At 45.6% G+C, this 16,862-nt stretch overlaps 1 protein-coding gene across 1 annotated transcript in view; it reads left to right on the forward strand.

Annotated features, from left to right (window-relative positions):
* The first annotated feature begins 2,765 nt into the window (after window positions 1–2,765).
* Window positions 2,766–16,862, forward strand: part of PCSK2 (proprotein convertase subtilisin/kexin type 2) — a 122,211-nt gene continuing 108,114 nt past the window's right edge. Inside the window, exon 1 of the mRNA XM_054180118.1 lies at window positions 2,766–3,244. Coding sequence (XP_054036093.1) covers window positions 3,065–3,244 — 180 coding nt within the window. The 5' untranslated portion in view covers window positions 2,766–3,064. The remainder of the gene's footprint in view (window positions 3,245–16,862) is intronic.

The following is a 16,862-nucleotide window of genomic DNA, read 5'->3' on the forward strand; positions in this document are numbered from 1 at the left end:
GGAGGTGGCTGAGGCCCATTCCCTGTGGATATTCAAGGTAATACTTGACAAGGCCCAGGGCAGTCTCCTCTATTTGGGGATGCTCCTGGTGACTGTGGGGAGGTAAGAGTAGATGACCTTTGGAGATCCCTTCTGGCCTGCACCATTCTGTGATTCTGTATGCAGACCCAGATATGGGCGACATGGTCCTGGTTTCTGAATGTGTGCAAGATCTCCTTGTGCTGATTTGAGGGAGCCAGGAGAGCTGCCTCATTGTTTTTCTTATTGGTGGTCCTGTTTCTATGGGCTGGCAGCAAAATGGAAAGAGGCATGTCAACTAAGGGAAGACCTCTGGGGGGAAGAAAGTCTTATACATATTTTCATAGACAAGTATTTCAAGCAGAGGAAACCCTTTTCTCCTGCTTCTCTTTTAATTTTCCTTCAGTTTCTGATCCTGAGGGACAGATATGGATGATCAGCTGTTGATCAGTTGCCATCAGGTATTACTGACCCAAGTCTCACAGGCACCAAGGCACCTGGAAACACATCATGCAGCAGAATCTGCTTTAATACTGGGAAAGATACTGTAAGGAGAGGTATTGCTGAATATTGATGAAAAAAAATGACTTGGCTTTAAAAACCCCACATATAATGTTGTTTTTAATAGCTGTGCTTAGAACAGGCATCTAAAAGCTGGATTCTGTTGATACAGTCTCTTAATGATGCTGCAAAGATGTTTTCCTTCTTTGCTGTGCCATTTCAAATGTTTCACTTTTCCCTCGTGTTTGAGGAAAAAAACCAACAAAATCAACATCATTCACTTACAGCACTTCTGCTGATTTAAACAGGCTTTGGATCAGGCTCCAAGTTACCGTTTCCCTTCTGTTTGAAACAGGGATTTTCTTTTATCCAGAGGAAGGAAGTCAATACTTTGTCATAAACCAATGCTCATTTAGATTCACAATCATGCGGTGAGCACTTCTGTCATTTTTCTAAGCATTTTATGATAATGGAGGAAAAGTCTCCCCACTGATCTCTGTTGTTTTCCTTTGTTTTCCCAGATTGATCTAAGTTCTGTACTCCCTTTGGCCATCTGTAGAACAGATTACAGTAAAGGTATCATATTTGTTTTAAAGGCAATACTTACTTGCCGTGTTTTCTTCGCCATGAGTCTTTCCCAGGAGACCATTCAAGGATTCATCAAAGGAATAACTTTTGGAATGACAAATTAACATATCTGTAGGAATAAGCTAAACTATACCTTCAAGTAAGCTTGCATATTCTATACTACCCTTTTCCACTTGGAGTTTTGCAGGTGGCAGATTTCTTTTTACAGAACCAAGTTCCCATTCTCTTAGGTACTGCCACCTTTGAATTCACATCAGAGTACCAAACACTCCCCATCCTTGGATGTCTCATCTCAGGGAATACCCAGGTTCTTTCCTGCCAGGGATTTCCCTGCAAACTCATGTTTGAGGATTGCTCAGAGTCCAGACCCCTGACTGTCCCTGCACAGCTCAGCAGCTTCACAGTGCAGACCAGTATTCAGAGCAGGATAGCGAGGCCAGGTCCTGAGGTTTTTTTCCTCCTGGCTTTCTCCTGGGTCTTCCTGACCATCTTCCTGGGTCTTGGCTCCTGCAAGAGAGATGGTTAGATATTACCAGTTGTCCTGTGAGCAGCCAGTGCAGCCAGCTAGAGAGGGATGCATTTGCTGGGCTCAGGAAAGAAGCTGGCCCCAGCTATGTGGGGTTTGCTGACTTTCCAGGCACCAGGGTATGGTCCTGTGCTCAGTGGGACTCTGTCTCCATATGAGCTCCATAGGAAGCAGAGCTAGAGGACATCAGAACTATTGGAGCAGGTCCACAAGAGGGCCACCAAGATGATCAGAAGGCTGGAGCACCTCTCCTGTGAAGACGGGCGGAAAGAGTCAGGGCTGTTCAGCCTGGAGACCTTGGCACTGCATTTCAATATCTGAAGGTAACCTACAGGAAGGCAGAGGAGGGACTTTTTGCAAGTGCTTATCGTGATAGGACAAGGGGTGGATCAGGGTACATTTAGGCTGGACATCAGGAGAAAGCTCGTTGTAATGAGAGCAGTGAAATACTGGAACAGGTAACCCAGGGATGTGGTTGAGGCCCCATCCCTGGAGACATTCGAGATCAGACTCGATGTGGCCCTGGGCAGCATGATCTAGCTGGGTGTGTCCCTGCTCACTGCAGGGGGGTTGACAAGATAACCTTTGAGGGTCCCCTCCAACCCAGTGCAAACTGTGAACCTCTGATTGAAGGTTGAGGAGGGTAGATTTAGACTGGACATTAGGAAGAAATTCTTCACAGTGAGGGTAGTGAGATACTGGAAGAAGTTGCCTAGAGAGGTTGTGGATACCTCCACCCTGGAGGTGATGGATGAGGACTTGAGCATCCTGGTCTAGTGGAAGGGGTCCCTGCCCATGGCAGGAGGGTTAGAACTAGATGATCTCCAAAGTCCTTTCTAGTTCTATGATTCTGGGATTGGGGCAGGTCCAGGGCTCAGCTGGGGCCACGGTGGAGCTGCTGTGGGTGCTGAATTTGGGCCAGTGTGGGATACAGGTGTAATTTGGGTGAGTGGGTGGCTTTGGAGTGCAGAATTGTGCGAGGCGCGTCTGTGGGTGCGCGCTGCGTGTGGGATACGCAGCGGGGGGTGCGGGGCGTGTCGCGGGGGGAGGTGTCGAGGGGGTTGCGAGGGCCGTGGGGTGTGTGGGAGCTGCGTGCTTGGAGGGGGGCCGGAGCAATTCTCCTCGTCCATGATTGGCAGCGCGGCAACCTTCCCCCTCGGCTGGTGCTTTCCCTCCGGCCGCCGCTGAACTGGAGGCGAGGAGGGGCTGGGAATGCGGAGCTGGCAGCACGCACGGACTCGCTCCCTCACACAAACCCGCACCGCACGGCAGCCGCACGGCTTCCCTACTCCTGCCTCCGCCGCTTTCATTTTGTATTTTGCGTTTAAATTTTAATTTGTTTCTCCTCCCATCGTTTGGACGCTTCCCTGCCTTGCCCGCCCGCCCTCCCCGCGGCGCGGCGGTGCCTCCGCGGGCGCGCAGCGCGGGGCCATGCCGGCGGGGCCGCCGCTGCTGCGGGGCTCCTTCCTCATCCTCCTCATCCTGCTCTTCCTCGGTGCCCCGGCCCGAGGAACCGTCTACACCAACCATTTCTTGGTGGAGCTTCACGGCGGGGACCAGGCGGAGGCCGAGCGGGTGGCAGCGGAGCACGGCTTCGGCGGGGTGCGGAAGGTAAGCCCCCTACGCAGGCTCTGGGAGGTGCCCCGAGACGTGCGGCGGCGGCAGCTGTCTTTCACGTTGGGCTGAGGGCTTGTGGGCGTCTTCCCGAGAGCATCCTGGCAGCGGGGGGTGCCCTGTCACGGTCCTGCCCGCCACTTACCTGCAGAAAGGGGACGGAGCGGACCGCTTCCCGCCTCTCCGCGAGGTAACCCCCTGTTTCAAGGCGAAGTTAGCAGTAGCGGTGCCAAGAGCCATTGCAAGCGCTCTTCAGCGGCGGCCCAGAAAGGTGATTTCCTTGGGCTGGAGAGCGAAGGAGTTTCCCACATGGTCGCTGGTGCCTTTTGACTTTGTCAACATCCTCCCATTGAGTTCCCATCCTGCGGGGTCGGGCCGGGCACAAGAGCGGCGGGGGGCCGCCCAGGGCTTCCTGAGCGCTGCTGCCATTGAAACTGCTGGCAGCCCTTAGAGAATAGTTAAACCCGGCTTCGTGGAGAAGCTTGCACACAATTTAAGGATTTAAGGTTTCACAGGGCTTTTGACACTCAAGTTTGTGAGTCTGGTGGCTTCTTAACGTTCCAGTTACTCTTATAGAGCAGCATGATGCCCCCAGGCTGCTTAACGTTAAGCATGATAAGCAGTAAGTGCTTGTTACTAATGAACCTAAGTTGTGAAACTTCAAGTGCCATTAGAGGCTGTTTTATATTTTGAGGTCCCAGGAAATCCGTGGTAGCCACAGTGACAGGGAATCTCTTCCCAGCTCCGTGAAATCTTTCCCATTCAAATAATAATTAGACCTTTAAATATTTCAGGGTACAGTCAGGTCTGGGGCGAGGACAGGAAGAGGCTAATAGAGTGCCCTGGTCAATACAGTTCCTGGAAGACTTAGTGCCCAGGCAGCTTGGAGGAGCATGGAGGAAAAGCGAGCTATGAGCATTGCTGCTGCTTGTTTGGGGTTTGTTCTTGCTCTGGCAGTTATGCAATGAGAGTCTGCTTCTAAGGAACTGAATTAGAGCAGCAACCTGAACTTGGATGAGTGAAATGACTTAAGACCTTGATTAAAAAAAAAAAAAAAGAAAGAAAAGAAAAGAAAAACATATAAGCTTCTCTTGGGCTGCCTTGTCTGTCAGAAGGTGGGAGCCTGTTAGAAAAATGAGGACAATATCATTGTTGCTTTGATCACAGCCAACCTCTGCTGTCTGTGGGGCTCACAGCCTCATCCTGTCAGTGACAGAGCTTGACTGCCAATATCCATACTGGGAATGGATCCCTTGTGGGGACTACAGCTTGATCACCAATTTTCCCTTTTTATTCCCATCCTATCTGAAATCCATTTCTCCTGTCCTGGGCATAACTGACTGATAGGGCCTTATATGGAGACAAGGGTACTCTTCTGCATAGCTGAATTTCTTGCTGCCTTTGCTAGATGCTTTCAAATGATCCTGTGACCTGCATGAAGAAGAGACAGGGAGAAAGGGGATTTTGAAGGCTGAAGAAATGCAGTGTCTGGGCTGTTACAATCCTCCACATTTCACCATGCCTCTCCCAGAGTGCCTCAGGCACATTAAGAGACATACAGATTTCTTCTTGGAAATGAATCTTGCAGCTCATCTCGGCAGAGAGCTGGAGGGAAGTCCCCTGGGTGTGTGAGAGTACCTGCTTTCCAGTACATGCTGTGGTGGGGATGTTTCTGTGGACATGGGTGTCTCTAGGAATGAAGCCCAGCACAGCTGTGGCATGATGTGCTTGTGCTCAGAGTGGGGGGCAGGTGGTGGCAGTGCCTCCTGTACGGGGCATATGTTGTCCCAAGAGGTTTCTCGGTTTCATCAACCTAGTCCCTGAAAAGGTGGAAAAGTTCCCACCCCTTCTTCACAAACATGGGAGGAAATGGCACCCTGCTATCTGCAAGGCAGTAATTATAGGGAACAGAAAAAGTTCTTGGGGTTTGACATTTAGCTCTCTTTGTTGGAGGAGAATCCGTGAGAGGCTGACAGCAATCTCCTTTCTGCTGGGGAAAATCTGTACAGGGGCTAGGGTGGTAATAGCCAGTTGTTAATAAAAGCTGGTGCCATCAACTCCAGCCCCTCTTCAGTAGTGCTGAACTGAAGAGTCTCCTTATCTGTTCTGCTGTCATAAAGCTTGCCTAGTGTCCCTGCTTGCAGTTTGCAGACTCAGCTTTCATGGTCGGAACGACGGTGCAGAAAGTTGACCGTGGCCATGTGTGTGTATGGAAACAGAGCTGTTAGTGGTCAGCTCCCAGGGGAAGGTGCCATTTGTAGATACGCTGTCTAAAGATATATTCAAAACATTACCAGCTTCGCCCCCTCCCGCCCCCATGCCCCAGATTATAGCACAAGGAGAAGTGATTTTTGTATGCTTCAACCATGCATACTGTTTGGGTAATAGAATGGTTTACTTAAAAAACAAATCCAGTTGCCTTTACCCATACTGGAGAAGAGCTGTTGTCCGAAAACAGCCTCCTTTATTTCAGTTGAGGGACTTAGCCAGTAGGAGCACAAGGGCAGATTCAGTTTTGGGGCTTTTTTCCTAGGTGTGGATTTCGGATGTCTGTGTGAGGGATTTCTCGTCTGCATGCTCTGTATCAGTGTCCTCTTTTCACGTGACTTTATGTGAGCTGATTGTAAAATTACCTATTTTTAGTCCTCGTATTTTTTTCCTAATAACAAACGATCTCTGAGCAAGTGCATGTTATATTTGCTGAACAGCAGATTTCTGCAGATACACAAGAGAAAGCATTGCCTTGCAGATTAATATTGTGAACCCTGCAGTGCACTTTATAATTGATTCTTTGGCCATGCTTCCTGCCAATGTTCCAAAATCACTACAGGGCATCAGGCGGGCTTAAATGTGTACTTTAAAGACAGTGCTTGATGAATTGATTAAGAAGGGCTTGGTGCTTATGTAAGCAGGTACCCATGTTTAGATCTAGGATCTTAACACGAGACGGGGTCTTAAAAACACAGGTCAATTTTTCTCTAACCTTCCTGGAATTAATCTTGAATACACACCTATTTGTAACTCTGATCATACTCTTTAATTTTTTTAATGCTTGCAATTTTTCAGTCTACTTGTACCTGCCAAATCTGATTGTATATTCCATTCCTGGTGAAACAGATACTCTGATAAAGCAAATTCTTTTGTTAAAATCCTTAACCTTACCATCTTGGAGCATTCAGGAGTCATGAGGATGCTACAGAATCACAGGACATTAGGGGCTAGAAGGGACCTCGAAAGGTCATCCAGTCCAACCCCCCTGCCAGAGCAGGATCACCTACACCAGATCACACAGGAATCCAGGTGGGTTTTGAACATCTCCAGAGAAGGAGAATCCACAACCCTCCTGGGCAGCCTGTTCCAGTGTTTGTCACTCTCACAGTGAAAAACATTTTGCTTATGTTCATGTGGAACCTTCTATGCTCCAGCTTGCACCTGTTGTCCGTGGTCCTATCGGTGATCAGAGCCTGGCTGCATCCTCCTGACACCACCCCTCACATATTTATAAACATGAATGAGGTCACCTCTCAGTCTCCTCTTCTGCAAGCTAAAGAGCCCCAGCACCCTCAGCCTTTCCTCAAAAGGGAGATGTTCCTTCATCCTCTTTGTGGCTCTGTGCTGTACTCTTTCAAGCAGTTCCCTGAGGTCCTTCTTGAACTGAGGGGCCCAGAACTGGACACCATATTTCAGATGCAGCCTCAGCAGGGCAGAGTAGAGGGGAGTGAGAATGTCTCTTGACCTACTAACCACGTTCCTCCTAATACACCCCAGGATGCCATTGGCCTTCTAGGCCACAAGAGCCTATTGCTGACTCATGGTCATCCTACTATCTACCAGGGCCCCCAGGTCACTCTCCTCTGCACTGTTCTCAAACAGCTCAGTCCCCAACCTATACTGGTCCATGGGGTTGTTCTTTCCCAGATGCAAGACTCTACACTTGCCCTTGTTATATTTCATTCAATCTCTCCTCACCCAACTCTCCAGCCTGTCCAGGTCTCCCTGAATGGCAGCACAGCTTCCAGGTGTGTCAGCTGTTCCACCTGGTTTTGTGTCATCAGCAAACTTGCTGACAGTGCCCTTTGTGCCCTCATCCAAGTCACTGGTGAATATGTTGAATAGTATTGGTCCCAGTACTGACCCTAATGTTCCCCTAATAGCTCTCTTAAATGATGAGAACTGCAGAAAGAACAATTTCTTTACCCCACCCCCATCCCCCCACCTTTTATTTGCCTTCTGGCATGGTTGCCTCCAGAATACATTTCTTAATGCAGACTGAAAAAAACTGCTTTCTGACCTTGCTTTGCACTTCTAACAAGAGAAGTTGGAAAAAGCATTTGGAAAGGTCTCCTGTTTGGAGATCAGAGTTAAGACACCTCCTTCCGTTTCATCAACAGTGATGAGACAGTTTACAAAATGCCACAATAGTTAAGTGTTCCACTTCTGGTAGCATCAAGATGGTTTCAGATTTTAAAATAAGAACCAAACACTGATTTGAAAGCATGGAGAATTCTATTTTCCTCAAAGCTGATCTGTTTTGGTTTTTTTCTTTTCTCTATATCACCCAATCACCTCTCCCTCTACATCTTGCAGAACCCAAGGTCTCTCTCACACCTGTCACTGTTCTGCATCCCATTTTTGCTTAGGAGACTGAGGACACAGGTTGAGGGCCAAGCTTTCTGGAATTTGCTGGGAATTTCTGGAAGTAATGTTGGGAGCTTGGAGGCTTTTTACATTGCATAAATACAGACTTGTCAAAAGCACTTTGCTTAACAGATAAAGAAGCCAGGTTTCACATTGCAGCAGCTTACTTCTGCATCTGTGCTGGGAGGGTTTGGGTTGGGAGTTGATGTGTTGTGGAAGGCATTCCAGGATGCAGAATAATGGCTTTGCAGCTTTGGGAGCTCTTTGCCAGGATCTCCATCTGGGATCCTGAAAGCTTCATCTGGGAGCCTGCACACTGAAGCCTTGAAAATCCCTTCCTGAGTAGATCAGTCCCTAAATGTGGAGAAGAGGTATTTGCCTAGCTTCATATTTAAAGTGCCAGGGTATGCTTCTGCAAGCCCAGAAGGACAGATGTGATGTGTGAGTCTGTATGTGTGAGTCTGTGAGTGTAAGTCTGTATGTGATTTTGTATATATGCATAGATATAGTTCCTGGAACTATATCTATGCATATATACCTATGCATGTGGCAAAGAAGAAAGAAGGGTGACTTCTTAGCCAGGCTCCTGGCTGAGCTGTGTGCATGTATGTACAAATTGTCTGGTTAATGTGTGGTTGTACATGCTTTGCAGATAAATGTACCCATGTTGCCATCACATGTTCTGTTAACCCAAGCACTCAGGAATGTGTTAGTTCTGGAGAGCTGAAGGCAGCACAGAGAGTGCAGATGTGTTCAGTGTGGAAACAGGTGCTGAAGCAGTGGATCATCCCATTCTGAGAGGAGGCAGGGAGCCTGGGTCTCTCTGTGTGGATCCCCTGGAGACCAAGGACTTGAGATCAAGCCTCACGCTGCAGCATTTCTGTGCACTAATACGTGTTTAATATTTAATTAGCTTTTTTTGTGTTTTATGCTGCTGGCTTCAAGGAAATGATGTTTGTTTGCAAAAAGTAATCAGAAAAACCTCTTAGAAATGGAAGCTACCATCTTTTTATTTTTTTTGAGGAAGCAAGAACATTAATTTCCTAGATTTCACTTTTGTATTACTAAGATACGAAATGCCACGCAAATGCTAATTGAGCAGCTACTGGCATTTCAATAGGTCATCTCACCACAACAGTGAATCTTGCAGTTTCTAAGAGATGGTCTGGGCTGATGGGTTTAAGTTAGGGGGAAGAAGCAGTTAACTAACAGAAAAAGTTTGATCCTGCTGTGGGGAGGCACACTGCTGAGTGGTCATGGAAAGCTCTCTTTTCCAGAAAAACCTTGGAAGAAAGTAATTGTTAAGGTCAGCCATCTGTGTTTGGAGGCACCCTCATCAGCTCACAGGTGTAGTTCAGGTGTATCACTGAGCACAGACTATCAAGTCCTGTTTGTTCCTTCTTACACTTGAGAACAGTGTTAGCAGAATTAAAGAGTTTTTCTGTGCTAGGAGAGAATTTATTTTGTATATGGAAATATTTTTTATTTCTTTCAAAATAATGGGCCTTCCCCCCCCGCCTTTCTTTTCAATTCTGACTTAGGTGCAGAAACAGCCCTCCAGGAGCAAACACTGGAACTGGTGAACAAAACAAATCCCTTGTTACTTAAATGTCCTCACTTCTGCATGTGACAGCTGTAAACTATCCACAAGCGTAGCATAAACCAAAGGCTCAAGTACATCCTTAAACCACTTTCTGTAGAGCTCAAACTGACTGCTTGTTGGTGGTGAGTGTTCTTTTTCGGGTATCAAATAATTTCTTCTTTGAGTGTAAAACAAGAAGGTCAGACTCTCCTGCTATACATCCCTGCTGTAATTGCTCTTATTACTGTTTTGAATAAGTGGTGTAGCTCTGTTTCTTGGTATAACATGCATGTTAAACCTTGTCTTTGCAGAGTTTTGCTTTGTTTGCTGAGCTGTGGCAGAGTACTCCAGATGTGGCCTCACTAGGGCAGAGTAGAGGGGGAAAAGACTGTCCCTCAACATGCTGGCTACACTCTCCTTGATGCACCCCAGGACGCCACAGGAGCACATTGCTGGCTCATGGTCATCTTGTTGTCCCCTGGGACTCTCAGGTTCTTTTCCCCAGAGCTGCTCTGTGACAGGTCAACCCCCAACCTGTACTGATACATACTGTGCAGTTCCAGTCTGTAGCATGGGGAGCTTGTTTCTGTGAGAGCTGAGTGACAAATTTAGTGCTGTGGTTAATGGATCTAAAATTTACCTTTGTTCTGTCATACTATCCTAGTCATCAGAAAGCCTGTTCTCTTTTTCTTTCCATTTCTTCAAATAATTAATTGGGTCAGGTCTCTATAGGGTGCTGGGTGCATAGCTGCTATAAATACTGCAGTGTGCAGCCCAGAGCTTCCATCCATCACTGGCCTCTGGTGGGAGGAAGCCAGACTGCTCGGCTATTTGTCAAAGGCAGGATTTCTCTTAAGTAACCTGAAGCAATCTGGTGTGTTGCTCTTGTAAATCAAGGTGAGCTGTACATTTAACTCTTGTAAATTCACTGAAAAATCTAACCCTGTATCACTGAAATGGAGATTTCATTTCAGCTCAGTCATCCTCAGTCATGCTTTGGTTCAGAGAATATGGAATCATAGAATCACAGAATGATCTGGGCTGAAAGGGGCCTCCAAAGGTCAACCAGTCTGACCTCCCCACAGTCAGCAGGGACATCCCCAACTAGATCAGGTTGCCCAGGGCCTCGTCGAGCCTCACCTTGAAATATCTCCAGGGAAGGGGCCTCAACCACCTCCCTGCGCAACCTGTTCCAGTGTTCCACCACCCTCATAGTAAAGAACTTCTTTCTAACATCCAGTCTAAATATGCTCTTCTGAAGTTTGGAGCCATTGCCCCTTGTCCTGTCACTGCAGGCCTCTGTAAGCATGCCATCCCAGAGCTGAATTTGGTGTTCTATTGTGAGAAATTCTGTGTGGCCACCACATGCAGTAGCTCAAAATTCTGTCACAGTAATACTGGCTGTGTTCAGGAAGTAGTGTGAGCTTGGGCCTGGAAAAGAAAACTGTGAGCCAGCCCAGTCTTACCATTTAGACACTGGGATTATAAACAAGTAAATGAGGTAGTGATAGCTCTAGTTTACTCTCTCTGAGAGAGAACTGGGACATGATGTTCTTTGTTGTGTATTACCTACCTTCTCAAACAAAACTTCTGTGTAGATGTTACATTCTTAACTTCTTTGTCCACAAAAAGCAAATGGAAAGAGTGACCTCAGTGTTTACATCAAATCAGTTGACAAGTGTGTCCCAGATACTCCTGACTGAACTAGGTTATTTGCTTACCTGATGAGCAGAGTCATGGAGTGGTAGCGGATAGAAGGGACCTCTGGAGATCGTTGAGTCCAACCTCCCTGCTAAAGCAGGATCACCCAGGGCAGGTCATACAGGAACACATCCAGATGCATTTTGAAAGTCTCTGCAAATGAGGCTCCACAACCTCCCTGGGCAGCCTGTTCCAGTAATCTGTGGTCCTTACAGTAAAGAATTTTTAATTCATGTTGAGGTGGAACTTCCTGTGTTCCAGTTTGTACCCATTGCACCTCATCCTATCACAGGACACCATTGAAAAGAGACTTGCACCTTCTTCTTGACAGCCACCCTTCAGATGTTTATAAACATTAATAAGATATTTCAGTCTTCTCTTTTCCAGACTCAACAGCCCCAGGTCTCTCAGCCTTTCCTCATCAGACAGATGTTCAAGTCCCTTAATCATCCTCATGTCCATCCACTGGACAATCTGTAGTATATTGCTGTCCCTCTTGAATTGGGGAGCTCAGAACTGGACACAACACTTTAGATGTGGTCTCACCGGGGCAGAGTACAGGGAAAGGAGAACCTGCATTAATCTGCTAGCAACACTCTTAATGCACCCCAGGATATCATTGGCCTTCTTGGCCACAAGGGCATGTTGGTGTCCCATGGATAATTTATGGTCCATCAGGACTCTAAGGTCCTTCTCCATGAAGCTGCTTTCCTACAGGTCAACCCCTAATCTGTACTGGTACAGGTTAGTATTCCTGTGTAGAGAAACTGGTACTGTTACTAGATGGGTGTTAGATATCAAACTGCAGCCAAAATGGTGAATCTCTTCCTTGTGTGGGTAGTAAAAGGGGTGGGGTGGAGCCTCCCCTCTGCTGATGACAGACCAGTGAAACACAGGAGTGTGCTTATGGAATCCTGAGATCTGCTCTGTGTGTGATCAATGTCCTTGTCACCTACTGTGCAACACTTGAGTGCAGCAGAAGCTTTTAGCTGCAGCCATGATATGGTGAATTAGCTATAACCATGACTGCTGGATTCCCATTGGTCCCACAGGGACCTTCTGCTTCCTTATACCAATTAATTTTAGAACTGTTTAAACTGAACTTGACAGTTCAGAAGTTACTCTGAACCAATTGTTAAGTGTCAATTCTGAATTAGAAGAAGTATCAAAAATCAGGACTGGAACACATTTGGAGATTTGGAAAAATCAGGTTTTAACATTGATTGAATGATGATTGTGGATCAGGACACCATCTGAATTTTGGTCTTTGTAGTGTTTCTGTCTGTTACATTTTGCATTGCCATTTAAACCCCAAGACTTCACAGAGGAATGTATTCCTCTTAACTGTAAAACCATTCAGTTTCTACTACAATTCAGGATAGAACCAGACAGAACAGCAAGTGGGTTCTTCTTTCTTCTGATGGGCATTAAAACACTCAATTTTCTTCTGTAAAACCCTTGTCTCCCTTTGTATCTGAACATATTTTGTTCATGTTAAATATATTGTACCTTAGTAGGGAAGCCAGTATTCCAGGCTCTAAAACTGAAATGGGCTAGTGATTAATTAAAAAACATAATTTGCCTTGCTTGCCTGATGTAATAAAAGCAAGATAACATATCAACACACACTGGATTGATCACAGTTTTGGCCTGCAATAAACTTCTGTCATTTACTAATTGGTAGTAGCAAACAGTAAAAAGACTTACTTTACAGCTGCTTGAAAGGTCAATGAGGTAGGTCCTGGCAGAAAGGGCATGAGGTGGTGGTGCTGTTTTCTTGCCTTTGTCATCATTATTTCTAGAACTGAAGAAGATTTGGGTCATGCTTTTTCTTGCCTCTGACAGGGGGCTCTTGAGTCTACTCTGAACAGTTAGTCTCAGCTGCGAGTTGATGATGGTACTGTTGTGTACTGGAGCTGAGAGGAGCTCTCTCCAGTTCCTGATGGCGTAAGTAATGGCAAAATTTGCCCTGACCTGGCCTTGTAGTACTGGGGATTAATGTCAACGACTTTCTCTTAGCAGAATCAAGCAACTTTACGAAAATAAAGAAATCAGCAGTGTCCCAGAATTTCTCTTGTCCTTGGCTCCACTGAAAGTGTTTTAAAGTTTCTTGCCCTGCTCTTCTCAAGCCTGCTGTCTTAAGTTTTTGTTTTGGTTTGGGTTTTTTTGTTTTGTTTTGTTTAAAAAGGAAGCAGCAGCATGCCCCCTCCTCTGTACTTCAGTGTCACAGTTTTGTTTTCATTGGGTACCCATCGGCTTCTCTCTCATAAAATGTCTCTTTTTCTCCAGGAACTGTTTGCTTCTCTGGGAACTGGAAGACTTGTTCAGTGTGGTCTGACAACAGAAGTCTCCCTGCAAAGCACTTTCTGTCAATTTGCTGCTGATTGGCAGTCTAGCATTTAAGATATGGAGAAAAAAGAGAAAGAGTAAAGGTTTTGAATAGAAGGGGTGTTACAAATTTTGCTTGTGTTGGTAAGAGCTAGCATTTTTGCATTAGTGCAATTCACCTTTTCTGTTCTTTCTTGAGTAGCTCTTGTCAGTAACCAACTAATTTTGGTCTGAGCTGAGCACTACTTCATTAGAGATTGAGTTCATGGTGCTGCTTTTAGGTGCTGCATTGGCTGAGCACCCACTTATGTCCTACACACTTTGCCACATGGATATAGGTTTAATAATAACGCTGAAGTTCTCTGCTGTATGTAGCTGTGTCTTTACCCCTCTCCATTCTTGAAGTATAAGTACCAGTAATTTGTGGTTGGGGCACACTACATCTTAATGCTGGTTTAAAAATAGCAAACTTTATCTCCTGGCTTTTATCTCGGTGCTTTTAGAGCTGAATGTGACAAGAAGTTCCTGTGTGACAATAGCAATCAACCTGTTTGGTTACGTGCTTGAAAGGAGAGATGAGTTGTAGATCAGGAGTGAGGCAAAGCAGCCTTTATTAGCAGTGCTAATTGCTGTCAGTGGTAGCAATCCAGCTGAGTTATAAATATACCGTGGTCACTTCACTTTGCAGCCTCTAGCCCAGTCAAGCTATTCCTTACAGTATGAGTTTTTCATCACAAGGACGTACTGATATGAAGAAGAGATTTTCATCATGTGTTATTTAAGCACTTAAAAATATTTACCAAATGTTTGTTGCTAAGGAAGTAGCTGATAGCATACATATATGGGTAGGTATATCCATTAATATATGTGCAGATATACCCATTAATCACAGAAGAGGAGGGGAGATTTAGATTAGATGTCAGGAAAATGTTCTTCCCCCTGAGGGTGGTGAGACACTGGAACAGGTTGCCCAGGGAGGTGGTGAAAGCCCTGTGCCTGGATGTTTTTAAGGCCAGGCTGGATGTGGCTCTGGGCAACCTGATCTAGTGGAAAGTGTCCCTGCCCATGGCAGGGGGGTTGGAACTAGATGATCCTTGAGGTTGCTCCCAACCCTGACAATTCTGTGATTAATAAATAAGTAAACAAGTAGTTCCTAAACTGTGTCATTTTACATGCAAGGCAGCTGAAATAAAAAATACCACAGCTGTAATTGCAGCTGTTAATAGACATTAGGGTTACTTAGCTCTCAGAAGATAGAATCATAGAATTGTTTCAGTTGGAAAAGACCTCCAAGATCATTAAGTCCAACCATCAACCTAAGACCTCCAGGGACAGTGACTTTACTACCTCCCTGGGCAACTGATTTCAATGCCTGACCACTCTCTCAGGAATGAAGTTGTGGTGGATTGAGAGAGGGCCTCTCTCTCCCTCCCCCACAGAGAAAGAAACCACAGCTAAACTCAGTCGGAGAAGCAAAGCTATATTTACAAGCATATATGGAATGCAGGTTATATATAACATAGTATATACAGTATTTACAAAGTATATACAGAAATATACACCAAAGAAAAACAACACAACAAAATTCCCTCCTTGAGAAGAGGAGGGTTTCCCTCCCTATAACTCCCTCTCTCCCCCCTACCTCCCTTTTTTCCCAAAAAGGGGTTAGAGAGAGAAAGAAAGGCAGTTATTAAGGGAAAGAGATGTTATTAGGCTTCAAAAGCACATGCAGGAATTAGTTTTGCTTATCTCAAGGTCAGCTCTGTCTAGTTTGCTGAGAAGCAGACAGGCTGGAAAGGCAGAACAGGCTGGAACTCAGAAAAATTCCAACTGCCCTAAAACTTAAAGTTGCATTCTGCCCATCTACCAATGAAATTCGTTTAGAATATCTGCGTGTTTTCATTCTGGTACCAAAACATTCAGCCAGAGTGTTCTAAACCTGACCCTTTCTTAAAGGCACAGCCTCAAACGGTCACAGAAATTCTGCCTACTATTCAACCTAAACCTCCCCTGGTACAATTCCAGGTCATTTCCCCTCATTCCATTACCTGATACTAAGGAGAAGAGACTGATTCCCACCTCACTCCAACCTCCTGTCAGGGAGTTGTAGAGAGCAATGAGGTCTCCCCTCAGCCTCCTCTTCTCCAGACTGAAGAGTCCCAGTTCCTTCAGCTGCTCCTTGTAAGACTTGTTCTCAAAGTTGTAACTCATGTCATACCAATTTCAGTCCTGGCTTTGTCTTGCAGCAGAGTGCTACCGTGTGAAGCATCAGCAGAGAAGGAAAAAGGCAAGTGTAATGGTCCTGGATAGGAACATCATGGCAAAAAGGTTATTTAAGGTGTGAAAACTTTTGCAGAATATTGTCACCTTGGGAGATGCTTTGAAAACACAGAAGAGCCTTTGAAAGAGTGGCAGGATACCCAGAGGAGTCCCAGTGCTCCAAGCACAAGATCAGCATTTAGCACAAAAGTTTTTGCCAGCCAGTTAATTCAATCAAGTACTGACTGGCTTTCTCGTTGTGATATTATTTACATTGCACAGCTGAGGAGCAATTCCTTGAAGTCATTATTGACATGGGCAAATTAGGCAAGTTGAGGCTATGAGGAAGTGCCCCAAAAGAATGTCTGGAATCAAATTTCTGTTTTATTTTTCTGTTCTTCATTTTGCTTGGTTGGTTTGCTGATTTGGTTATTTTTAACCAAATGAAGATGAGCAAAATTCCCCCAAACTGTGGGAAAATTTCATTTTGTGCCACTCATCCTGTTTGAAGAAAATTCTGTTGATTCACTTTCTGATGGAGTCATATTTGTTATTCTAAATGATGTGTCTGTTTATCTGGTGTGTGTGGTTGTTATGGAGCTGTGTAGCTGAGCGATTGGAGGGCCCTGTCTCATTTTCCCAGTGGCCATTTGTTGCTGCTAAAAGTGACAACACAACTGTCAGATGCTCACAGTGACTTTTTTGGGTGCTAAACTCCAGGATTCTTTCTGGTGCCCAGGACTTGACTGAGCTGCTCTTCTTGCAGGATCCTCCACATCTGTGTGAGAAGGTATAATGATGATTGCAAAGCCTTCACTTCAGGCTGTCAGCCAAACAGTAAGAATCTGGATTAACCCAGACAGCCCAAATCAAGTGCTGGTGTATACACATGAACGTTCTCCTCTTCAAATCTGTGTGATCTGTGTGATCTGTGAAATTATCCTGCTTTCAACAGTGCACACGGTAGACTCGATAATGGGCTCTATGGTTACTGAGGAGTAATGGATAAAACTCTCTAAAACACACAAATCCATTCAAATAAACTAGAAGAACTCCTTTAACAGCCTCAAATGGCTTCTCCAATTCACTGATAAAACTATAAGCAAA

This window comes from Dryobates pubescens, chromosome 3 (genome assembly GCF_014839835.1).
Source record: "Dryobates pubescens isolate bDryPub1 chromosome 3, bDryPub1.pri, whole genome shotgun sequence".
In the NCBI taxonomy this organism is placed as follows: Eukaryota; Metazoa; Chordata; class Aves; order Piciformes; family Picidae; genus Dryobates; species Dryobates pubescens.